The sequence below is a fragment of the Salmo trutta genome, chromosome 3, assembly GCF_901001165.1.
Source record: "Salmo trutta chromosome 3, fSalTru1.1, whole genome shotgun sequence".
Classification (NCBI taxonomy): domain Eukaryota; kingdom Metazoa; phylum Chordata; class Actinopteri; order Salmoniformes; family Salmonidae; genus Salmo; species Salmo trutta.
The window spans coordinates 74,093,650-74,117,041 of record NC_042959.1 but is presented as its reverse complement, the minus strand read 5'-3'; the positions used below and the strand labels follow the sequence as shown (position 1 = coordinate 74,117,041).

The following is a 23,392-nucleotide window of genomic DNA, read 5'->3' as shown; positions in this document are numbered from 1 at the left end:
AGGTGAGACTGAGTCTGCGTCTCTCACATGGGTAGGCAGACTATTCCATAAAAATGGAGCTCTATAGGAGAAAGCCCTGCCTCCAGCTGTTTGCTTAGAAATTCTAGGAACAATTAGGAGGCCCGCGTCTTGTGACCGTAGTGTACGTGTAGGTATGTACGGCAGGACCAAATCGGAAAGATAGGTAGGAGCAAGCCCATGTAATGCTTTGTAGGTTAGCAGTAAAACCTTGAAATCAGCCCTTGCCTTAACAGGAAGCCAGTGTAGGGAGGCTAGCACTGGAGTAATATGATCACATTTTTTGGTTCTAGTCAGGATTCTAGCAGCCGTATTTAGCACTAACTGAAGTTTATTTAGTGCTTTATCCGGGTAGCCGGAAAGTAGAGCATTGCAGTAGTCCAACCTAGAAGTAACAAAGGCATGGATTAATTTTTCTGCATCATTTTTGGACAGAAAGTTTCTGATTTTTGCAATGTTACGTAGATGGAAAAAAGCTGTCCTTGAAACAGTCTTGATATGTTCTTCAAAAGAGAGATCAGGGTCCAGAGTAACGCCGAGGTCCTTCACAGTTTTATTTGAGACGACTGTACAACCATCCAGATTAATTGTCAGATTCAACAGAAGATCTCTTTGTTTCTTGGGACCTAGAACAAGCATCTCTGTTTTGTCCGAGTTTAAGAGTAGAAAGTTTGCAGCCATCCACTTCCTTATGTCTGAGACACAGGCTTCTAGCGAGGGCAATTTTGGGGCTTCACCATGTTTCATTGAAATGTACAGCTGTGTGTCATCCGCATAGCAGTGAAATTTAACATTATGTTTTCGAATGACATCCCCAAGAGGTAAAATATATAGTGAAAACAATAGTGGTCCTAAAACGGAACCTTGAGGAACACCGAAATTTACAGTTGATTTGTCAGAGGACAAACCATTCACAGAGACAAACTGATATCTTTCCGACAGATAAGACCTAAACCAGGCCAGAACTTGTCCATGTAGACCAATTTGGGTTTCCAATCTCTCCAAAAGAATGTGGTGATCGATGGTATCAAAAGCAGCACTAAGATCTAGGAGCACGAGGACAGACGCAGAACCTCGGTCTGACGTCATTAAAAGGTCATTTACCACCTTCACAAGTGCAGTCTCAGTGCTATGATGGGGTCTAAAACCAGACTGAAGCGTTTCGTGTACATTGTTTGTCTTCAGGAAGGCAGTGAGTTGCTGCGCAACAGCTTTTTCTAAAATTTTTGAGAGGAATGGAAGATTCGATATAGGCCGATAGTTTTTTATAATTTCTGGGTCAAGATTTGGCTTTTTCAAGAGAGGCTTTATTACTGCCACTTTTAGTGAGTTTGGTACACATCCGGTGGATAGAGAGCCGTTTATTATGTTCAACATAGGAGGGCCAAGCACAGAAAGCAGCTCTTTCAGTAGTTTAGTTGGAATAGGGTCCAGTATGCAGCTGGAAGGTTTAGAGGCCATGATTATTTCCATCATTGTGTCAAGAGATATAGTACTAAAACACTTTAGTGTCTCCCTTGATCCTAGGTCCTGGCAGAGTTGTACAGACTCAGGACAACGGAGCTTTGGAGGAATACGCAGATTTAAAGAGGAGTCCGTAATTTGCTTTCTAATGATCATGATCTTTTCCTCAAAGAAGTTCATGAATTCATCACTGCTGAAGTGACAGCCATCCTCTCCTGGGGAATGCTGCTTTTTAGTTAACTTTGCGACAGTATCAAAACGACATTTCGGATTGTTCTTATTTTCCTCAATTAAGTTGGAAAAATAGGATGATCGAGCAGCAGTGAGGGCTCTTCGATAAGTCACATTCACATTTTGAGGTCTGTGTGGTATTTATAGTGTCTGAGGTGCTACATTTGGCCCTGTGTTTGTTTTGGTCTTCTTTACCCTCCACCTTATAATAACAGACTGTTAGATCATGTCCTTCGATACCAGTCTCACCCCAGGTCAGACATACTGGTGATTGTGTGATATAATGAGTATTTAGTATTTTTTATTAGGATCCCCTGCTAAAGCAGCAGCTACTCTTCCTGGGGTCCACATGAAACATGACATAATACAGAACATGAATAGACAAGAACAGCTCAAGGACAGAAGTACCACTGCTACAACTGCTTCTCTAAGCCGGCCCTGGTATCCTGATCTCACAGCACCAGTGTTCTGTAAACAGCAGAGAGAATCTCACAACATCAGGAAGTTAAAGGTACGATAACAGCAACCATCCATGTTCTTGTGCCATGTGTCCATGTGCCTTCAGCAGTCTGACGCCAATATTATCAACAAATAGGAACGTTGAGTCTAACATTTTAGTCGAAGATACTCAACAGCACCGACAGACACTGGCAGAATCATGTGTTTACCATCCGTGTCCTTGGTCCTTCCGTCTGACGTCAACACTACGCATGATCATGTGGTGCCTAGCTGCTGTTGAATGTAAAGACAACATACAGTAAGAAACCCAGAATGGAAATGCAATAATCATGTGGAGTCCCCCCCTGCTTTGGTTTGAACATTGACCCCTCCCCCCTCTAAATGTGGCTTTATAATAATTGACTGTTTGATCCAAGATACTTGAGATTGGCCTTAGGTGCACATTTGACACACTGGGACATTGTCCAGGAAAACAGCTCTAGGTGACCCACATCTAGCGCCACACACGGTAGACTTCCTTCAAGTTCCAAGAAAGAAGTCAGCCTCAGTAGAACGTGACACTGATGCAGCGGATGTGTGCGATCAGGATGTGACCGAGAGAGGGACAGAGGGAGACATAATAATGCCAAGCTAGTAAGAGCTAGATAGAGAGAGAGAGAGACATACTCAGACCCACAAAGAATTCAAAAACAAATCCAATTTTGATAAACTCCCATATCTATTGGGTGAAATACCACAGTGTGCCATCACAGCAGCGAGATTTGTGACCTGTTGACACAAGAAAAGGGCAACCAATGAAGAACAAACACCATTGTAAATCCAACCCATATTATGTTTATTTATTTTCCCTTTTGTACTTTAACTATTTGCACATCTTTACAACACTGTATATAGATATAATATGACATTTGAAATGTCTCTATTCCTTTGGAACCTTTGTGAATGTAATATTTACTGTTCATTTTATATTGTTTATTTCACTTTTGTTTATTATCTATTTCACTTGCTTTGGCAATGTAAACATATGTTTCCCATGCAAATAAAGCCCTTTCAACTGAATTGAATAAGAAACAGACAGAGGTAGAAAGAGCAAGAAAAGGACAGAGAGAGAAAGACTGTGAGGGACCTCGAGAGAAAGAGAGATCTAGATGAGTTATTCTGGTGTTTACTAGGCCAGTAGTGCTGCCGTCTGTCAGTATGTTGTGCGTCAATCAGTCTTAAAGTAGGCCTGAGGAAGTGAACAGAGACAAAACGCTTTACAGCTCAGATACAAGGTGCCAGGGCACCTGCTCACGAGACCAGACAATCAACCACCTATACTAGCAGGCCAACACCTCCATAGAGCTAGACCTAATGACACAGAACCACAAACACAGTTTCACATCTATTCCTACTGTAGTTACCAAATGGACCAATTCATGAGCAGCTTCTGTTCTGCTTGTTGCACTGCACTGATTATCGTCACACAACTGCCATCTGTTGGTCAGTGGTAGCTACTACAACCCAATTAAACTGACCCAAAGCTATAAATTTAACCCTAACCCTCAATCACAACCCTAACACTCCTAACACTAACCCTAATCCTAACCCATTTTGGCATAACCATAACCCTAATCTTGGCATAATGATTCACTTTTTTACCATGGATTTCACTCAAGGAATTACCTTCTGAGGGCAGCAGAGGGAAATGGGATCCCTCCCCTAGCCTTGCGTAACCCTAACTCTAACCATAATCTTGGCATAACCCTAACACTAACCTTTGCTTTAGATCGATTTTCAACCCTGGCTCAACCCCTTGACATACCAAACAGATGAATCACCTGAAAAGTATTGAATGTTTTTGTAAAAACTATTTTTTAATTTTATAACGTTTTAGCCAAATATGTTTTACTCCTATTGATTTATCACTCTCACCCCAAAACGTGTTTAAAGTAATAGGCTATAGGCAACATATTTAATATTATGTGAATAATAAACCAAAGGGCTACTGCCCACTTAAGAGAATGAATGGAGGGAATGTGAGAAGGGGGTGGCGGATGTAGGCCAATGATACGTGACTGCGGGGTCTGCCATCCTTGCTTTAAAAAGTTTCAAGTCATTATTCTCTCTACCGCTATTCAGCCCGGGTCCCGTTTGCTCATTGTTATTCTGCCCGAGTGAGTGAGTGAATGAGAGAGGGAGAAAGAGAGGGATAGTGAGCGAGAGAGTGAAGGAGAGTGAGGACATTGTGAGAGAAAGGGAGAGTGGTAAAGAGAGACAGAGAACGGAAGAGAACTGAGGCTTCTAACCGTAGGGAGTCTGATGAAGCGGTCGGGGTTTATTCGCGGTGAATTTTCTGTCCGGGGTGTGTGCGTGAAGGCATGTTGCTAATCAGCTCAACAGTGAGTAGAGGTACAGAACGGCACCAAAAGTCTGACGCCGATTTGTGTGAGTAAAAATTAAAAAAGGGAGAGAGAGCGAAGTCGGGGGGGAGATTGAGATTTAGTGCACTGCTGGGTGAAACAACCCCCCACTACCGAAGGGGAAAGCAATAGAAGAAAAGAAAAAAAAGACAAAAAGCAAACGGCGTTTCGGTCATCAGTTTTCAACAATGATCTCAGAAAAGGTACAATTCCACTTTGTATCAACTATTTTGCTGCTTATCTAACTTTGAATGAATTGCGCTGAGTTTTATAGAGTTTTATATAGAGATCAACAGGTGTTGCTGAATGAGGCTATAGACTGGTGATACTGATTTGCTGAGAGAGTAATGTCTCTCATTTCGTCCACTTTCACATCTCGATAATTCCTTTAACTTGGTTTAGAGAAGATGTTTCGTATTTTAGTTATGTATGCCAATACGAGTCAAAGTGATAAACACAACCTCAAATCCTCCAATCTGTTTATAAAGTTCCTGTTTCACAGACATTTGTTTATATTTTTCCCCTATGATGTTACATCTGTCACACTTGTAATTGTTGCCAATACCAGTGTAATCACTTAACTCCTGCAGAGCTTGTCAACAGTTTTTCAGTTGTTGAAGTTATGTAGGCCTAGTAGCTGTTTTTGAAACATCTTTGGCAACAAAATGTAAAAATTGTATTTCAATACCTACAATACAAAAGCCGTTTCAGTTAATTTGTGTTTTAGTACATTGATTATAGTTTTGCTGTGTAATTGTATATTTGGCTATGTTGTCATTGTGTATGACAATTGGTTCCCAATTGACCAACCTGGTTTGAATAACAAGACATGAATTAACCTCTTAAATTGGACCTTGAGAATGTGCCCCAATCTGCAGATTAACGGTCAGTTTACCAAACCCTGACCGTCAGGACATAACAAGCATAACTGATTGTAGATCAGCGCTTATGGGGAACCAGAACCAGTGTGTTGAGTTGGCTAGAAAGAAATCCTGGGTTTTTAATTTAACCTTTATTTATCTAGGCAAGTCAGTTAAGAACAAATTCTTATTTACAATGACAGCCTACCTGGGAACAGTGGGTTAATAACTGCATTGTTTTTTTTACCTTGTCGGCTCGGGATTCGATCCAGCAACTCTTTTGGTTACTGGCCCAATGCTCCGACCACTAGGCTACCTGACACCCCAAAAAATGTGTTTCTGCCTGGTCAACAATAGGATATTGATCAAGGACATTCTTTATTGGATTTCTTCAGATATTGATAACAGTTCTTTGTACACTTCTGCTTACCCAATTAGTCTTTCTCCAGTCTCCTTTTCCCCTCACACAACACCTGATTTACTTACCAAAAGGCACATCCCAATAGGTGGTCCAGGTATAACATGACACAAGTGTGGTGTGGGCCTTTCCTCTTTGGTTCTCTATTGCTCCTCTATTGTTCCTCAAACAAGGGGGGAGGCCAATGACATCACCTCAAACCATCAGTCCAACCCTTACAGGAAACACCACATGAATTTCACGTGATCAAATGTGAATTGTGAAGTTAATGCGACAACATTGAAAGCAATATGTGATAACATGAAACAATACATGTGAAAACGTGATCACATTTGAAGTGTTCCAAAAACACATTTTCACATGATTTCATATATGAAATTTCACTTGAAATCAAGATTTGACATGTTTTTTTTCTGTAAGGCTAACTCCTTGAATGCCCTAATCCTTGACGTTTGCAGTTGTGTCTAAAAAAAACACTATTTTGCTCCCCAAAAATGACCCTCAAGTGTGTGTACATTACTGTATTTATACTTGGGATATTCAACAGGAAAACGTCAAATTGCTAGAGGACGTCTTTAACATAAGCTCAGAGCCTCCTTAAACATTGGTAACAATTGTTGTACTTATACAAAGTCCATAGGAGGTCAGTTGTAGTGTACAGAGCTGTAACCCATACATCTGTGGAATCAAATGATATCATCAGGTCTATTCAACAGCAGCCTGACCGGTCAGTGTTACCCAAAACATGTCTGTCTGCCCAATGACCATCCACTGACATCAACAAGTGAGCCAATGCATGACATGCTGCAGAATGCCACACACACAGGATGTTGTCTGAAAGGAGCATGTGTGAGCCTTAGTGTAGAGTGAGGTCAGATGTGTGTGTGTGTGTGTGTGTGTGTGTTGTCCCACACGAGGACCACCGTGCTGTAACACTAGAGAGAAGAGGCTTGTGTGAGAGCCACTGTACATTCATCATGGCTAGAGTACTGTAGGTTTACAGAATAGAACTTGAATGACTAGAATTATTTCTGAGACGTTCTACAATACCGTATCAGAACTATGTCTATTCTGCCCACTCTATTTCCACCAACCCATGTAATGAAGTGTCATAAGCATGACACAAGTATTGCCTAAAGTGGTCTATATTACCAATCTTCTGATTGTGTCATGTAATAAGTTAGGCATTATAGTGGAACAGTTAGAATGGCCCGTTACTCAGTGTGCTATAGCTTGCAAGTAAGCATTTCACTGTACCGTTTAAACGTACTGTATCCTGTGCATGTGACAAATACTTTGATTTGATTGGATTATATGTTAGAGTAACAAATGTTGTTTTTTCCAGTAGGTGCTCCACCACTGCAGACATCATGTATTATACAGTGATACCCTGGTGTATTTTACTTAGGTCATGTGATCTGTGATACATCTGGACGTCTGTTATTACTTTTGCGTCTGAGTTATGAAGTAAAAAAACTTAAACCCCCCCATAAAACATTATTACCAAAACGTGTCTTAAAACAGCAGTCAGACCCTCCTTTGATTCCAGGTCCTGAGGTTGTATTTCCTGCTTCCATATGGATGTTAATAACACAGCACTTCTTAACTTTTGCGATTTGAGTCCACCAATGACTTTATCACTACCCTACATTAGGGCAAGCCAAATGTTTCTGCTATCAGTTTGTTTCAGACCATTCATAACCCCTCAGATAAGAACAATGGACTTTTCCAACACCAGGCACAAGTGTCATGGCGCTGAATAAACATTGGACCACAGAGAGAGAACCGGTGCTGAACTGACCAAGCTGTTCGGTGACAGAATTCCCCCCTGGATTAAATGGCTAAAGTCACGCTCAACTCAGCTTTTCCCCTTACAACCCTCCTTTGTTATCCTACAGAGATTACATGAAAAATGTTGACCCATATCGGATAATGGAGCAGGACATAAAGTCAACATTTCCAGTCGTTAGCTCTGGAAGGTCACCCTCTTGATGAGAAGCAGCCGGGGTTCCCAAATACTGGCTCCGGACCCACTGGTGGCCTGTGGTTTATTCCTCTTGGGTCACGGCATAGGACTGCTAGAAGTCTTGGGAATAGACTGAACACAGTCCCAAACAACTCTAAAAGATGGGTCACAGCACAAACATGTTGGGTATGCAGGGTGGTAGTTTAGGGATAAACTGTCTGGTCCTTGCCTCCTGTATGGATAATAGACCGCAGATGAAAACCCTCCATCTCACTCTGTATGGGTGAGTTTGATTTGCCAGGTCACCTCCAAACACCTCGGCCTGAATACCTCTCTTGGGTGTCTGGTTAGACCTCTCATAGAAGTTCTTTATACTTGAATTAATTGTACATTTCAGTCATTTAACAGACACTCTTAACCATTGCTCCTGTATGTTCCTATGGATCAGTGCCTTGCTCAAGGGCACATCAACAGATTCTTCACCTAGTCTGTTCTGGGATTTGAACCAGAAACCTTTTGGTTACTGACCCAACACTCTTAACCGCTAGGCTACCTGCCAACACTTGTTTCTCTCCATCTTTGTGTTCCCAGGGGACTTCAGTCTGCTGTTGTAAAGCCTAATTCCCTAAGATACAGGGGAGGAGACTACAATACTTAAACATTCTGAAACACCATGTCTCGTTCAGACGAGGTCAACAAGATGACAGAAAACGTGTATAAGGTACAGTGTGTGTAGGTTTGTTGTCTCCAAGAGCAATGAATTAGTCTGTAGATGTAGTCAGGCGAGTGCCCTATATAACGCTTTTGTTGAAACTCAGTCTGCTAGCAGCAATGATCACAGACTGTGACTAAGTGGTAAGTTGAAGAGGAGACATGAATATTGTCTCTTGTTGTCATGTGTGTTGTAGGGGATTCTGGACCAGTTCAACCCCAGTCTGAAGAACTTTGTGACCATGGGAAAACACTATGAGAAAGCCCTGACAGGTGAGAGAGTGGTGTGCACACAGTATACTGTATAATGTGTGGTGTAGTATATCTAGTGGCGTTGGGTGGGCATGTTGGTAGGGCATGTTTGTTTGGACATTTTAATGATGTCTCTCTGGTGTCTGGCATAGAAGCTGCATTCCACCCAGGCCCAATCCTAAAGCCCATTTAGAGGGTCTTTGTTACATGGTGCCCCTCACTGAAGGTGTTTTCCTCTCAGGAGTGACGGTAGCAGCCAAGGGATACTTCGATGGTCTGGTCAAACTGGGAGAACTGGCCAGCGACAGCCAAGGGTCCAAAGAACTGGGTGAGTGACTGGGTGGGTGTATGAGAGAGAGAGAGACCGGTGGGTGGGGTGAGAAACACTAAGGGACTATCGGAGAAGAAGCGAGCTAGAGAGTGGAGGAATGAGAGAAAGTATGGAGAGAGCTGAGAGAGAGAGAGAGTGGGGTGATTGTTGAGAGATTAACAACACCACATGATCTCATTGTAATGCTGCAAACAGTCGGGGAGGGAGGGAGAGATGCCCGACACCACAAACTACTGTGCTGTGGGAGAGAGACACACAGCCTTTACCTCATTGGCAGACTCACAGCTGACATCATAGGCTGAGAAGTTGAGAGATACAATCATTCAGTCAGTTAACAGCTCCAGGTGAGATAAGATAATACTTTATTGATCAGACACAATATTGCACATACAGACGACGTGAAGTCACAACAAGTGTTTTTTCCCCAGCCCTTTTATCCCGCTCTGTATCCCTGTGTTGATGACGTATTCTCTATCCTGTGTCTTCTTGGTGATTCCAGGAGACACGTTATTCCAGATGGCCGAGGTGCACAGGCAGATTCAGGTTCAACTGGAGGACGTGGTGAGTGTTTACCGTGTGTGTGTGTGTGTGTGTGGTGATATGATTGATTGTTAAATATTGTGATGCTGTATGAATGATGGTGGAATATGATCTACAGTTGAAGCTGTTCCATTCTGAGCTGCTGTCCCAGTTGGAGCAAAAGCTGGAGTTGGACATTAAATATCTTACCGTGAGTTTATCTATGCATTTTCCTTTAACATATTTCCTTCTCTCTACAGCGCAACCACTTTTCTGACTAACTATTTTTCTATCTGTTGCTGTTTCTCTCTCAATCGGATTTTCTCGCTTCTGTTCTCTCTCGATCTCAGGCCACGTTGAAGAAATATCAGAGTGAGCGCAAGTCGAAGTCGGAATCTATCGAGCGCTGCCAATCACAGCTCAAGAAGCTGCGCAGGAAGAGCCAGGGCAGTCGCCACCCCAACAAGTACGGAGATAGGGAGATGCAGGTAACTGGCATCCAACAACACCATTTTGTGTCAGTAGTGCTTTGTGTGTAAGGTTTCGACGATGCATTTGTGTATTTTTGAAACACTTACAATGGTGTTTTGACAATTGAGATTTGTGTAGAATTTTCTTGGAAACACCACCAGACTAAAGCATCTTACACAGCATTACAAGGCAGTCAAGTGTTTGTGTGTGTGTATGTGTATGTACAGTCTGTGTGTGCGGAAGTATGGATGAGATTAAACAGCAATCTGGCTCAGCTGATTTGGCTTCCAGTCCTTACTGAAGTAAAAAAGGGGGATAGGGAGGAGAAATCTTAGGAATGAGAAAACAGGAAATAAGAAGGGGTGGACAATGGAAGAAAAGGTTAAGGAAGGTGAGGGATAATATTTTGTGATTAGGATTTAGTTTATCGCTGCTCAGCAGACAGGATATGATGTCACTTCTTCCTTTTGGTCCCTCAGTTGTGCCTCTCTTCCTACAGTTTATTATGAAGGTCACATATCTCCTACTCCGCTGCCTCTGTTATGCTGCATTTGTTTCTATGTGTGTGTTTACTAACCTCTGTCAGTATGTGGAGCTAATGAGTCGTCGTCAGGCTGAGCTGGACACGCTGGTTGCTGTGGGTTACCGCTCGGCGCTGACGGAGGAGAGGAGACGATACTGCTTCCTTGTGGACCGCCAGTGTTCCGTCACTAAGCTGCTCATCAACTACCACTGCAAGGTACACACACACACACACACACACACACACACACACACACACACACACACACACACACTGTCCCTGACCCCCATCCAACTGCCAATCTGCCTCTCCTTCCTCCCTGTGTCCAGGTGAGAGAGCTCCTGTCACAGAAGCTGTCCTCATGGCAACAGTCATGCTCCCAGCCAACCAGACTACCTGAACGGGCGCTCAACCTGCTGCGTCACACCGCCCCTCAGGGCTCTGGGGCATCTGGGATAGCTGAGCTCCTCCGACACGCCAAACTGGGCGCTGCACAGCCAGAACAGGTGAGGGCAAGGGGTTTCAGTTCATTAGTAGGAATTCACAGACAATGTCTGAATTCCATGTACTTCAGAAGATAAAGTGAAATTATTATAAGATTAGGCTATTCTATTATTTAGACAGCATTCAGATGGTTTTCAGTCATTTAGCAAAATTCCATTGTTTCTTCTCATCTCTCTGTCTTATCTCTCTCTCTTACCATTTCTCTCTTTCAGAGGCTGTCAGTACAGGAGGTGCCTCCCTTGTTGAATGGTGGCTCCCAGCAGCAGAGACCCATCCCCTCTTCTTCCCAGAGTGACATCCCCCCTCCCCAAAACTCCCCCGGACCCCAGACCTTCCGCTCCCTCGCTGCCACTGGAGGGGCTATTGGAGGGAGTGGGGCAGGCTCCCCTCAGCAGACCAGCACGCCTATTAGTGTCTCAGCTAGCCCCAATGCTAACAACAACACAAGTGCTAATGCTATCACTACTGCTAACACTCCCACCACTTCATCCACCTCCTCCTCCACGGTTGGCTCCAGCCAAGCCCAGCAGACCTCTCTTCTCCTGGCCACCAGCACCTCCAGCCTTTCTCCGAGTCTGATCCCCTCCACTGTGCTTTCTCTCAGCCAGGGCTCCCCATCCTACTCCTCCCTACAGGGCCTGGCCCTGCCGCTGTCCCTCAGTGCCCCTCACAGTCCTCCACTACCCCACAGTGCACCTCTCTCCAGAGCCATAACCCCCTCGCTGCACCACCAGGGAGTGCTAGGAGGAGGGAACACACCATTGCTATCCCATAATTCTATGCTGATGAAGGCAGCGGAGATGTATGGAACGTCTACACTGCCATTGCCTAGGAGACCAGTCAGCGAGGCCCGGGTGGGAGGGTTTATGGGTAGGTTTTGATACCCCCCTTCACTTTTTATTTGCCATCTAGTCCATTTCTTTCCCAATGTGATGTCTATTTAATTAATTTCACATTCCCTCTCTCCTCTGTCCCTCTCCATCTTCCAGGTTCCACTCTGCCCAGAGACAGAGTTCTCCCTCTCTCCAGCCCGTCTCGTGTGGAAGCCATATTTGCCCACGCTCCTGGGGGTTCAGAGGGCAGTGGAGTGGGCGTGGCCTGCTTACTTCACTTCCTGCCAGGCGACGCTCTCAGCCTCCTCATCTCTGAGCCCAGAGACGGGTGGCACTATGGCCAGAACGAACGAACGGGACGGTAAGAGTTAGAACCCACCATTCTGTACAAAAGCCACCATTCTGTACAAAATCCACCATTCTGTACAAAAGCCTACAATTCTTCAAACACCAACTGAGGACTGTTCTGAAATTACATCTTCAGGCAATCCATGGGTTTTCTAGGTTATATACGGATAATACCAAAACAATTCCTCCCTCTCTCCCTTACAGGAAAGGCTGGTTCCCTTTCTCCTTCACTCAGCCTTACCCCAACACCTTGGATCCCCTCGACAGCAGGTCTGTCACCATAGAAACAAGGAACTGTTATGATATTGTCATTTCATTCCTCAAAATGTTATTGTCTTAAATGGAAGTCAACTTTGTAGGGTTATGATTAAATCTTGACACTGTAACTCTAGAAATCCTTCCGCTATGCTCTCCACCCTTCCCTGTATTGACTCTGATCTAACAGCCTAGCTGCAGCGTTGTCAACAACATGTCTGTCAGTATGATAGCGATGTCTACAAACTGGCAGTGATGATTTTGGCTTATTCACAGGAAGCTGAGAGAGATCACTGACACTTTGACACAGATATGCTGTTTTTTCTCTCTAAGTGTCATTGTCATTTTGATGTGTCCATGCCAAGCAAAGAGACCGGGCCTTTAGAGAGGAATAAAAATGAATGACCCTCATTCTTTCCATCTGCCTAAGCTCTGTCCTAATCTTCTACCACCTCGTACGTCCCCTTTGCTCTCCAAGATCAACAGTACAGTTGATGAGTTAGCGTGACCACTTTCCTCCATTTATCCTTAGTCTGAAATGTCAGAACAATATGCCTGCTATTATCATTAAGGATATTGAGTTGAGCAAGACACTTGGAAAATGAACCATTTACCACTGGTTTCTCTCCAGCTCCCCGCTCCTCTCTAAGGTCAACAGTACCAGTACGGGTCAGTTAGACAAGCTGGTCTCTCCTGGCCTGCCTGCCCTGACCCCTGAGTCCGAAGAGGAGCGCTCATTCCCCCCTCAGAGGGTCAGCACCTTCCGCCCGCGCCCATACAGCATGGCCGACTCCAACCAGGTCAGCCTGAGGCCAAAGGTCAGAGGTGAAGGAGTAGAGTGGGCAGGGCCCCCTGTCCGACCGGCTCTGTCAATGCTGATGCAAGAGGTATAGATGGCTTATAATGACAGAATATAATGTAGATATGATATGTAATGGGTTAATAACACTAGGATCTTCATCACTTTTACTACAGCTCTCCTCAGACTTCGCCTCTCCTCCACCCTCCCCAACCTGGTAAATGCATTCATTATATTATTTAAACAGTAGACATACTGCATTGCAGTAGTCACCAACCCTGGTCCACTTTAGATGGATGACTGTCGATAAACGTGTCTAAGCTTCTGTCATGCCTGATATGCACATTGTCTCCCTGGCAGGACCAACCCATTTGCCCATGTCCGGCTCAGAAAGACGGTGACCAATGATCGCTCTGCACCCATCATCGAATAGGACATGGTCTCCTTGAACAGGCAACCAATGGAGAGGTGTTAATAGGAAACATTCATGTGTTTTGAATTTGTTCTCAGAGTCCAGTAACTGTGTTGGTTGAGTTCTCAACTGTTGAGCCTTAAGAGAAAGCCTTAAGTAAACCTTTCTGTTCATGTTGGTTATTTACAAGTGCTGATTACATGTGTATTAATCAGGCCTAAGTCAAACTACAGACACTTATGTGGTGTTATTTTGAAGATAGAAGAATCAAAGCTGAAATTTGAGTGACAACAGTAATTGTCAAAGACACTTTGGACAAAATGAGATCTTGAATAAAAATCCACCATAGTATTTGAGAATTCTAGAGTAAAAAGATGAGTGTGAGAATTGGAATTTAAAAAGCTCTGTGATGTTAGTAAAAACACAAACGGATGACGGCCATTTTGTCGGCATGTCCAACATTAACATTTGAGCCCTGGGCATTACTGATAATTGTATAATGTTATTTTCATTTTACAACACTTTTCTAGAAGTAACCTTGGTAGAAAATGTTTATTATGTGTTTTTGTCTGTACCCGTTCAGAGACTGGTTCCTGGTAGCAGCCTGTAGTCGGGTAATAGTTGAATGAATTATATCATACTTTACTTGTACCATTAGGAATTGTCTTAAAGGACAGGCTCCTGTTTTATCAGTATTTTCATTGAGGAGGATTTTTGAGAAGAGTTATACAGAGATATGTGTGTATGATCCAGGAAAATCCAAACATGTTGAAGAATTGTCATTATTTTTTTTTCATTGTTGGGATTCAATAAGAGTATGTTTAAACACATTGTTAGCTAGGCAGATGTATTTTCACGATAGATGCAGACCTACCAATCACTTGTTGATTTATCACATTTGTACAACTTAATTTACATGTTCTCTGTATGGAGATTTAAAGAAAAGTGTATTGATGTTGCTTACTGATGTCATCAGCACAATGCTGGGTAGGAAATAGTTCAAGTTTAAACACCAATATTTTTTTAATAATAATTTGTTTTAATGTGCGGTAGGATTTGTATAAGGAATTATATTTTTAAGATCAACTGATCAATTTACAAAGGCAATTGATATGTTATACACAGAAATATGTTGCATTGCAAAGCTATTGCTGCTAGTTTATGATGTGTAGATTGTATTGAACGTTTACCTTCAAGAGTCTCTGTTATCTACAGAAACGTATTAATAGAAGGATCTTTATTTGATAGGATCTTGTAGGATCTTTATTTGATTACTCTTTTGTTGGTGAGAATGTTCCTGCATAGCAGGAAATGCAAACTTGTAGTATATTTTAGTTTTAAAAAGGCTTCTAAAGTGAGTCTATCAACCCCTACAAAAATGTAGATTAATTCACATTTCTTGTTGCTGCAGGATTATTTTCCTGCAACTGGCTAAAATTAAGATCTTACATCTGTAACAATGCATCCCTGTGGGGTGAACTGTACTTCTATTTGTATTGGACAGGTAGAAGAGGAAAGAAACAGTGGAGGGTTTGGAGGATGGCTTTTCCTGGACAGTAGGTTTGAGAAATTGGCCTTGTGTTGAGGGATAAATGTATAAGAAAAGAGATGGATTCAGCTCGTTTGTTTTTACTAGTGTCTTCTCGATTGATTTCAAATTCGACTCCAACAGATTGTTCACATCTAGCAGATTTTAGCTGCACGTTTACCAATTGCAAACCGTACAGAACCTTATTTAAAGGGCGAAGACTGATTGTGTTTATGAAGTCTAACTTTGAAAGTGTTGTGGAAAGTATTTGGAAAGTGGAACAGTGTGTGAGCAAGTGTCAATGGTAAACTAGATGTAGAAAGTAGTATTTTTCTCTCACTTTCTCCATGTCTGGTATCTCTCTAGTCTGTCATCTGGTATCTCGCTAGTGTCTCTGTCATCTACAAAACTGCAGTTGAGAGATTCAGGGTGGAAATATGTGGCTGGGTAAATTGAGTTTCTCTGTATGATCTTTATTCTGATTTCCGGCCCTTACAGTGTATAGTTCCTTCTCTCCTCATGTTTCTGTATCATATTAAGTTGCATCTCTAACCAAGCCTGTGAAATGATTGACTTTGTTGCTATGGTAATTCTAACACCCAATAAATAACATTGCTGTTGATTTAAATACTTAGTATAGTGAAATCACATAGTTAAAGTTTACTTATGTTTGTACAAATTGAAAAAAACAAACCGTTTTTGATCTTGTTTAACTTTGTTTTTCCTTAACCTTGCACCTTTTCTTTTCACCGTCCTAACCTTCTTCAAAATATGACCTTTCAATGTCAATCTAGCTGTATGAGAATGGGATCCAGTTGTAAAAGTCAAAAGAAAAATGATGCTGTGGTGACTATTCAGGATCTTCTATTCAGGATGCCTCTGTTAGTAAGATTGTCTTAAATGCGTGTTTACGAACAAAACAATTGCCTCTGCCCCTACTTTTATTTCGGTCTTTTAATTTGTTTTGTTATAATATCTTTTTGTTACTTCATCTGTAGCTTTTTTCTCTTTAATAAAACAGCATTGCCTTTCCAAGTCACACAACAATCATGGTCACAGTATAAAACCTTGGATACACACACATTCCTGATACCACTGTTATTGTATTTCTTTCCAATGAAAACTTCAATAAACATGTTAATCACTACACCCAGTGTTCACCTTCACATTGAACAACCAAACCATTTTGTAGGTATTTGATTTAAAATCTCCTCCACTTCAGTAGAATTGAGTGGCCACAAATGCCTTATACTCCTTAATCCATAAGACCCTATGCACATAATCAGTACAATTTTACTGTAGGCAATAGTTTCGGTAGTCTTTTTTTGATTTTACGGTATCCAATTGGTAGTTAGTCTTGTCCCATCGCTGCAACTCCCGTATGGACTACGAAACACAACCCAGCCACACTGTTTCTTGACACAATTGCCCGCTTAACCAGCCGCACCAATGTGTCGAGGAAACACTGCATTGTGCCTGGCCTGCCACAGGAGTCGCTAGAGCGCAATGGGACAAGAACATCTCAGCCGGCCAAACCCTCCCCTAGCCTGGACGACGCTGGGCCAATTGTGCGCCGCCCCTTGGGTCTCTCGGTCACGGCCGGCTGCGACAGCCTGGACTCGAACCAGGATCTCTAGAGGCACAGCTAGGCAGCTAGACCACTGCGCCACTCGGGAGGCCCCAGTAGTCTATGTTCTTGATGATAAAGCATTCCGATGCCCTGATTTATGTTTTTATGTGTAAAAGCAAATTTCCACATTGCATGGACAATAACATTTTTCTAATGTAATCTATTTCATGTATTTTATAAACAGATTGAATTCTTAAGTGTGGCCATATTTGTGGCTGGTGGGGAAACACAGAAAGTCAGATGTACGAAGAGCCTCCAGCACCTCCTCTGAGATAAGGGTGCGGGCTGGACTGCTGAACATCCCAGCCTCCTGGAACTCTCTGGACCAGCCAGGGGCCCCCAAGGAGGTGGCCTGCTGGAAGGGACCCTGTGGGGCTGAGTCTGGGTTCCAGCCTTCAGATGAGTCCTCGTCATGGGAGCTGAAGGGGTCTTGAGGGAAGTCTCCTGAAATACAGTGTAGCATCTTGACTGTTTCTCATGCTGCTCAAAACTCAAAGATTGCTGTAATTCCGTAACTAAAAACTAGCTGGATCGGCATTCAAATTTCTTTCATCACACCAGTTAACTGTCTCTATCAGCATGTAATAGGTAGTCAGATACTGTATTCCAGGCACCAGAGTTGCACCACTTCTGTTCCAGCCAAACACACTTGATTCAGCTACTCAACTAAACATTTACAGCCATTGATTAGCTGAACCTGGTGTATTAGTGCTGGGCTAGAATAAAATGTGCAACACTTAGAAACACTGAGATAAAGCTTCTCCAGCCAGCAGCATGCCTCATCTGCACTGAGTGACCATCTTCCTCCACAGGTGAAGATAACCACTCGAATGAACTCTCAACCACACAGTGGCACTCTATATGTTTTTCTGTCTATCGTCTGCAGCCCAGCCACCAGCAGATACACGCTAGTACCACTGCTTTCCACATCATATCCCAGGAGAAAAGAGAACAAGTGATTGTAGATTCTATATTTGGAGCAGGTGTTTTTTTCAAGCTCTCTGTGTTGCCAAGAGTTATGTGAGGTTGGTTTATAAAGGGGTCCTCAGCCCTGTGAGGAAGAGGTGTAACCTGAACACAGACAGAGACACCCCCAGGAGACCCATAGATGAGAGCAGAGAGCTTTGTGGACACAAAGCACAGACCAAAGGTGCCACAATTAACCAATACTTCCCAAACGGGGGATGATAGAGGGCTTTGTAATCTGATAAAAAAATGTTTTAATACATTTTGTGGATGTCAAAGCCACATTTAAAATTCTAATTTTCCACCCCTTTTTTGTGGTCATCCATCATCTCAAATCCACTTGACTGCCAGACATTTCTTGTGTAATGCCTGAAGTGTGTGTAGGGCTAGCAGCTTGAAGTTCTAAAGTCTGTTGCCTATTGTATAAAAGTACAAAATAGGTTAATGCAGTATACATTGTATATTAGTAGGTTTCCTAACATTAATTTCTTAATTGAATTAAGGGTGTATTAATCCAATGAGGTTGTGAATACCTTTTGAATAAGTCCTTTTATTAAAAAGGAAAGGTGTTGTGTTTTACAATACACATGCTACAATATTCATAAAAATTGCCAAATCATATTGACAACAAATAACATCCCAACAGAATCCAAGAGCAAAGTTGGTGGTATTAAATAGATCATCTTTATTGAGGGCCATCTACTGAGAAGCAGACACAGAGAGACAGGAACAACGGGCTGTGGTCTGTACAGGGAAGGGAATGTGGACGGTTACAGGCTTTTAATCCAGTCCAGGTTTGGTCCTTTAGGGTCACAAGGGTGGCTGGGGACATTGTCCATCTTGCCATTGTTTCGCACAGGGACTGGGGAGAGAGGAAAAAGGTTTTGTTTATGCCACCAACTGTCTAGGGCCAGACTTAATGATTTTCTCATAATGGTTTAATGGCTTACCTGGGTAGTTGTATGGCACAGCTGCATTCATCATGCCTGAGTACTTTGTTAAGGGACTCACTAATGGAACAGTAACGGCTGGGAAGAAATACATGAAATATCAATGATATGTTACACCAAGTGAACACACAACTCAATTCAGGGAGGGCTGAAGGGCAGTGCACACAAGTTTATTTTATGTGTATCATGTAATGTCAGAATCCATAAGGTGTAACTACAGTTGAATTTAGCATATTGTAAGATATGAGCATTACAACCTGTGATGTATACTTTGAGAGATGTACTGACCGAGAAGTCCAATTGCGCAGGCGGCCAATACCACCGGCTCCTTATTCCACGCATTCTTCAGGAAGGCTCCAATTCCTGCCAGGAGAAGCAAACAGACATTTAAGTTACAGTGGCACAAATGTACACTGTGTTATGCATGATCTATGATCCAGTGATTGATGAATGTATTAAGGATATAGCTAGGTACAAATAGCTAGCTGGGCTTATATGACTTGAAACTACATGTCATATACCCATTAGTTTGAGTCTATACAGTATTGTAAACATGACAGCATTGGGCAGATAAATACTGAAGATGAAGCTAGAAGATCAACCCTATCCAACTGCTCTGTTTACACCAGGGTAAGCAGGACACAACGTTTTGGAACGTTCGGATAGAAATACGCTATGTACAACAAACATGCCTCTCTGACATGTAGAATCAGAATCACATCAGCTCTAATTAATGGGATTTCTATCTGCAAAGTTCGACAACTGAACGTGGCCCAGGTTTACACTCAGCTCAGTCAGAAGAGAGCGGTGGATTGTGGAATGCAAGCGATTCAGATTGGAGATATTTCATGATCAAACTACTACATTTTGATTTGAGCTTTGACCTAAAAAAGGTTAGGTAAAGAATGAAGTAGAGACGCGACATGCAGCTAAAACAAATCGGCTAACACTATGTTGGTCCAAGGTCACATTATTCGTTTGGCATGGTAAATTAAAACATGCATACAAAATTTGAGTTGAATACAATATTTAGTTACAATTAATCATACACTAGCATTATCAGAACACCAGTGTTTGCTTGACAGAGGAATCAAGCATAAAACGAGACAACTAGCTAGCTTGCTAATAGCAAAGTTCACCACCTGCCATGTTGCTCTTTGTAGTTTTGCTGGGCTGGGGAACATGGGAACTGTAGTCTACATAATGTCGTATAATTATTGCGCCAGTTGCAACAACACAAAAAGGTTGTTTGACAGCGTGAAATCTACGGTGATGCATTGAGCGCTGCGGTCAATGGATCGGGTAAACACATGTTTAAAGTGTCAGTCAGACCATCCAGATACAGTAGTTAGTCGTAAATCTTCAAAAATGCTGCGCATGTTAGATGCTTTTCAGTAACGTCGTTAGCAAGTTAGGCTAACATTAGCTAGTCGAATGTGTTGTCATCTCGGTTTAATCGTTTTCAAGAAAAGCTCACGTTAAACGTTAACGAGTTGTGATTTCGTTAACCAAATCAAACTTAGGTCACCTAAATGTAGTTTTATTTGGGGTTGAGGAAGGTGTAGCTGTTTAGCTAACGCTGTCTGCAAGCAAATAGTTATTATGGTAACTAGCTATAACATTCCTAAAGATTATCCCCACATAGGACGAGGCGTCCTTTAGTGTAGGGCTAAAGAAAATATGCTGTCAGGTTGAGTCAAGGAATTAACCCTACCTGTTTGTCAAATGTAGTGTAGATTCGTGACACCGTCTAGGACGTGATTTATGAGGGGGTGAACGATCTTATTCCTTCTTCCACCCCTCACTCAGATAATGGAAGATTTCTCCGGCCTGGCCCTGCCGCCTCTCTTTGGGGGCCACATCCTGGAAGCAGAGCTGGAGCCAGGTGGGGTGGAACTGGGCCCAGGGGAGGTAAGTAAGAGTTCTGAGTCTGACTATTATGATTCCAGTGGCTCGGTTGGTTGAAAATGGAATATGGTGCAAGAGCCGAGGTATTCAACTCTTACTCAATGAGGTCCAGAACCTGCTGGTTTTCTGTTCTACCTGATAATGAATTGCACACCCCAGGTGTCCCAGGTCTAAATCAGTCTCTGCTTAGAGGGGAATGATGAAAAAAACAAAAATGGTGTGTGCTAAATGACAGTTTTTATCATTAGGTAGAGCTTGGCCCTGGGGTCAGCGAGTTGCTAGAGGGCAGAGGTCAAGGGTCAGGAGCAAGGCCAGAGCAGCACCAGCAGCAGCAGGAGGAAAGGAGAGAATTGGAGAAAAGGAAGTACCTGGCTTTGATCAAGAGGTGTAAGGAGATCGAACAGGTAAGTGACTGTGGGGAATCATTTGTGTGGGTTACGACCCTGCCAAGTGTGGATTTTTATTGCAACTTTAATATCGTATCTTCAGGTAGTACTCTATTTAAGAACCAAGTTAAATGGATGAGCATCTGTGAACATATAGTTTGCTGTTGGTAATGCCAGTGCACACATGTAGCATAAAGAAATGCATGATAATGAATCCTTTCTAGGGTTGCAAAATGTTCTATACATTTTCTGGTTTTCCAGAAATCCTGGTTGGACGTTTCTGGATTTCCTGCTTATTCCCTCCTGATTCTGGGAATCCTCCAACCAGGATTTTGGGCAAACCAGGGCATTTATTGACCATTCCAGGAATTTTGCAACCCTAATCCTTTCACCATTTTCTCTGCAGGTGAATGAGAAGATCCTTGGTCGCCTTCACCAGGTACAAAGACTAACACGTCGCATGAAGAAAGAGAGAAGGTAAAAAAGGACTGAAGCTCTGTCTGTCCTTTCATTGGTTCATGTCTTTTTCAGTCTATGGTCTATTGGCCTCTCCATTGTAAATACAGGCTAGCTCAACTACAACAGCAACTGAACTTTCCTACTGTAGGTTCCTAATGAAGACCCTCGACGCCCATGGAGATGACTATAGAAATGCACAGCTCACCATATCGCTTGAGGTGAGAATGAGATGTAAAAATTTTGTTTCTTTAATAATAAACCAGCAGAGTTCCATGATATACAGTTATCGTATATTGAAATGTAACAATGATTCGTTATTCAATCTTTCACCATTAACTTTGATGGTGATGCAGAAGATGTCAACTGGGCGGTTTTCTGTTGGCATGAAACTGGAGAACTCTTCTGAAACTGAGTTTTCCCCCCACATACTATATCTTTATACTAAAAGCAACACTGTTGTTGTTTCAGGAAGAGTCTGGTGCCCATTTAGACATCGGCCCTGGAGCAGAAGATGATAGGCTGAATGACCTTCCTAGCTCCTCCCCCTCTGTCCCTTTCCAATCCACAGTGGGATCCAAGAAGAAGAGGTATCGAGTTCCAAAACAGGAGAAAGACCCACAGGTGTGTGAGACGCACTCATAAACCTTGAATGGGAAATGAACGTGCACACCCAAACTAAATGAATGAACAAAGACTGTAATTTTGAAATATTTGTGTGACTATGTGCAGAGAAAGGTGACGGCTTCTCCTTTACACTGACAGTGCATTGCGTATTCTATTCTGTGCATATGGAACAGATTGCACTGCAGCATTCCCCAATCTGGCAGACAACAGATCTGTCAGTCTGTTTCCCTACAATGGTTCTGTTGTTAACATCATCTTCACTCCTCTCCACAGACTGAAGCAGACATCTCCATGTTGGCAGAGACGCAGTTCAGTGACTTTCCCAGCCCAACCGCTTTGTCTCACTGACCAGGGGAATGGCCGGCTGCTAGTGGGAGGAGAAATTAAGCAGCATTCTGTTGCTTAGACTCCCACTTCCCCAGACGTGATGTCACTGAAACAGATACAGCCAGGGCTCTTTGGGATGTTCTGAAAGTTGTATTGGGCTTGAGTCCTGAAACGATGGAATAGGATGAAGCTACACCTGATCTAAGGTTCTACTACGCGGATGATGTCTACAGAACCTTGCAGATAGAAATGAAAAACGTAGTGGATATGATTATCATTTATGCACAACTATGGTCTGTGGAAATGGCTGAAGGTCTTGACCATGGTAATCCACTGCTCAGTAGAGAATGCATGGTCCGGTCCTTGCGGAAGTTACATTGACAGTACATGTATTGATGTGAACCTTTTATCAGGATACTCTGAACATGTTTTATGATTTGTTTGTCGACGTGATGCTTACTAAATGTTCTGTATAAAATGTTTATTCAGAACTTCAGGATTCAGCAGTTTTTTAAATATATTTTACCATTGACCCATCAATCATCTGATAAACCAATCACAGGAAAGTATACCTGCGGAAGTTGTCCAACGACGGTGAAGAATTTGGTCCTATCATAGCTTGGAGGTAGGGTTTAGGGCGGAATCCACATTTTGTGGGTGGGATTTAGCTACCGTCCATCTTTAGTGTACTGTACAGCCAGATTGACGAAAAGAAAACACAAATTGGAAGTAAAGAAGACTGGTGAAATAGTTTTAGTTCTAATTGAAAGAGACAAACGAAAAGCCCAAACCCTAGGTAAATGTCTAAAACAAATGTGAATTTAGCTGGTTGACACAG

General features: G+C 42.7%; 4 protein-coding genes across 11 annotated transcripts in view; 3 read left to right on the top strand and 1 right to left on the bottom strand.

The window, feature by feature from the left end:
* Positions 1 to 3,538: 3,538 nt before the first annotated feature.
* LOC115189126 (brain-specific angiogenesis inhibitor 1-associated protein 2) lies at positions 3,539 to 16,451 on the top strand. 2 transcript variants are annotated; one of them, XM_029747866.1, is made up of 15 exons: positions 3,539 to 4,777; positions 8,410 to 8,539; positions 8,727 to 8,802; positions 9,023 to 9,109; positions 9,612 to 9,673; positions 9,771 to 9,842; positions 9,982 to 10,119; positions 10,716 to 10,841; positions 10,955 to 11,131; positions 11,342 to 11,999; positions 12,119 to 12,323; positions 12,515 to 12,580; positions 13,197 to 13,452; positions 13,541 to 13,581; positions 13,725 to 16,451. In XM_029747866.1, exons 2-15 carry the CDS (start codon positions 8,492 to 8,494, stop codon positions 13,795 to 13,797), a joined length of 2,085 nt encoding a protein of 694 aa, XP_029603726.1. In that variant the 5' UTR covers positions 3,539 to 4,777; positions 8,410 to 8,491; the 3' UTR covers positions 13,798 to 16,451. The 2 variants fall into 2 exon arrangements, with proteins under 2 accessions (XP_029603726.1, XP_029603725.1); XM_029747865.1 differs by having other exon boundaries at positions 4,202 to 4,777; positions 10,689 to 10,841.
* A 1,981-nt stretch (positions 16,452 to 18,432) lies between these two features.
* On the bottom strand, positions 18,433 to 20,660 carry LOC115189105 (NADH dehydrogenase [ubiquinone] 1 alpha subcomplex subunit 3). 2 transcript variants are annotated; one of them, XR_003876718.1, is made up of 4 exons: positions 20,565 to 20,660; positions 19,139 to 19,213; positions 18,851 to 18,928; positions 18,433 to 18,762 (listed from the first exon to the last, which is right to left on the bottom strand). XR_003876718.1 is itself a non-coding variant. In XM_029747864.1 (4 exons), exons 1-4 carry the CDS (start codon positions 19,997 to 19,999, stop codon positions 18,671 to 18,673), a joined length of 252 nt encoding a protein of 83 aa, XP_029603724.1. In that variant the 5' UTR covers positions 20,000 to 20,035; the 3' UTR covers positions 18,435 to 18,670. The 2 variants fall into 2 exon arrangements, 1 of the variants encoding a protein (XP_029603724.1); XM_029747864.1 differs by lacking the exon at positions 20,565 to 20,660 and adding an exon at positions 19,993 to 20,035 and having other exon boundaries at positions 18,435 to 18,762.
* On the top strand, positions 20,057 to 23,045 carry LOC115189079 (TCF3 fusion partner homolog). 2 transcript variants are annotated; one of them, XM_029747861.1, is made up of 7 exons: positions 20,057 to 20,152; positions 20,660 to 20,761; positions 21,007 to 21,162; positions 21,551 to 21,621; positions 21,752 to 21,821; positions 22,072 to 22,224; positions 22,501 to 23,045. In XM_029747861.1, the coding sequence occupies exons 1-7, from the start codon at positions 20,144 to 20,146 to the stop codon at positions 22,573 to 22,575; spliced, it is 636 nt and encodes a 211-aa protein (XP_029603721.1). In that variant the 5' UTR covers positions 20,057 to 20,143; the 3' UTR covers positions 22,576 to 23,045. The 2 variants fall into 2 exon arrangements, with proteins under 2 accessions (XP_029603721.1, XP_029603722.1); XM_029747862.1 differs by lacking the exon at positions 20,057 to 20,152 and adding an exon at positions 20,218 to 20,455.
* An 80-nt stretch (positions 23,046 to 23,125) lies between these two features.
* The window catches only part of LOC115189028 (CCR4-NOT transcription complex subunit 3), an 11,666-nt gene continuing 11,399 nt past the window's right edge, over positions 23,126 to 23,392 (top strand). For all 5 annotated transcript variants that reach the window (XM_029747850.1, XM_029747860.1, XM_029747856.1 and 2 more), the window contains exon 1: positions 23,126 to 23,350. The gene's annotated coding sequence lies outside the window, so the exon portion shown is untranslated. The remainder of the gene's footprint in view (positions 23,351 to 23,392) is intronic.

Bases quoted from the DNA above. Each gene is read 5' to 3' on its own strand.
- LOC115189126 (XM_029747865.1), top strand. From the start codon at position 8,492: ATGTCTCGTTCAGACGAGGTCAACAAGATGACAGAAAACGTGTATAAG. The intron at 8,803-9,022 runs GTGAGAGAGTGG...TTTTCCTCTCAG, and splicing joins CTATGAGAAAGCCCTGACAG to GAGTGACGGTAGCAGCCAAG. The intron at 13,453-13,540 runs GTATAGATGGCT...CTTTTACTACAG, and splicing joins TGTCAATGCTGATGCAAGAG to CTCTCCTCAGACTTCGCCTC.
- LOC115189105 (XM_029747864.1), bottom strand. The intron at 18,929-19,138 runs GTCAGTACATCT...ATTTCTTCCCAG, and splicing joins CTGCGCAATTGGACTTCTCG to CCGTTACTGTTCCATTAGTG. The intron at 18,763-18,850 runs GTAAGCCATTAA...CTCTCTCCCCAG, and splicing joins TGTGCCATACAACTACCCAG to TCCCTGTGCGAAACAATGGC.
- LOC115189079 (XM_029747861.1), top strand. The intron at 21,622-21,751 runs GTAAAAAAGGAC...TTCCTACTGTAG, and splicing joins CGCATGAAGAAAGAGAGAAG to GTTCCTAATGAAGACCCTCG. The intron at 22,225-22,500 runs GTGTGTGAGACG...TCCTCTCCACAG, and splicing joins AACAGGAGAAAGACCCACAG to ACTGAAGCAGACATCTCCAT.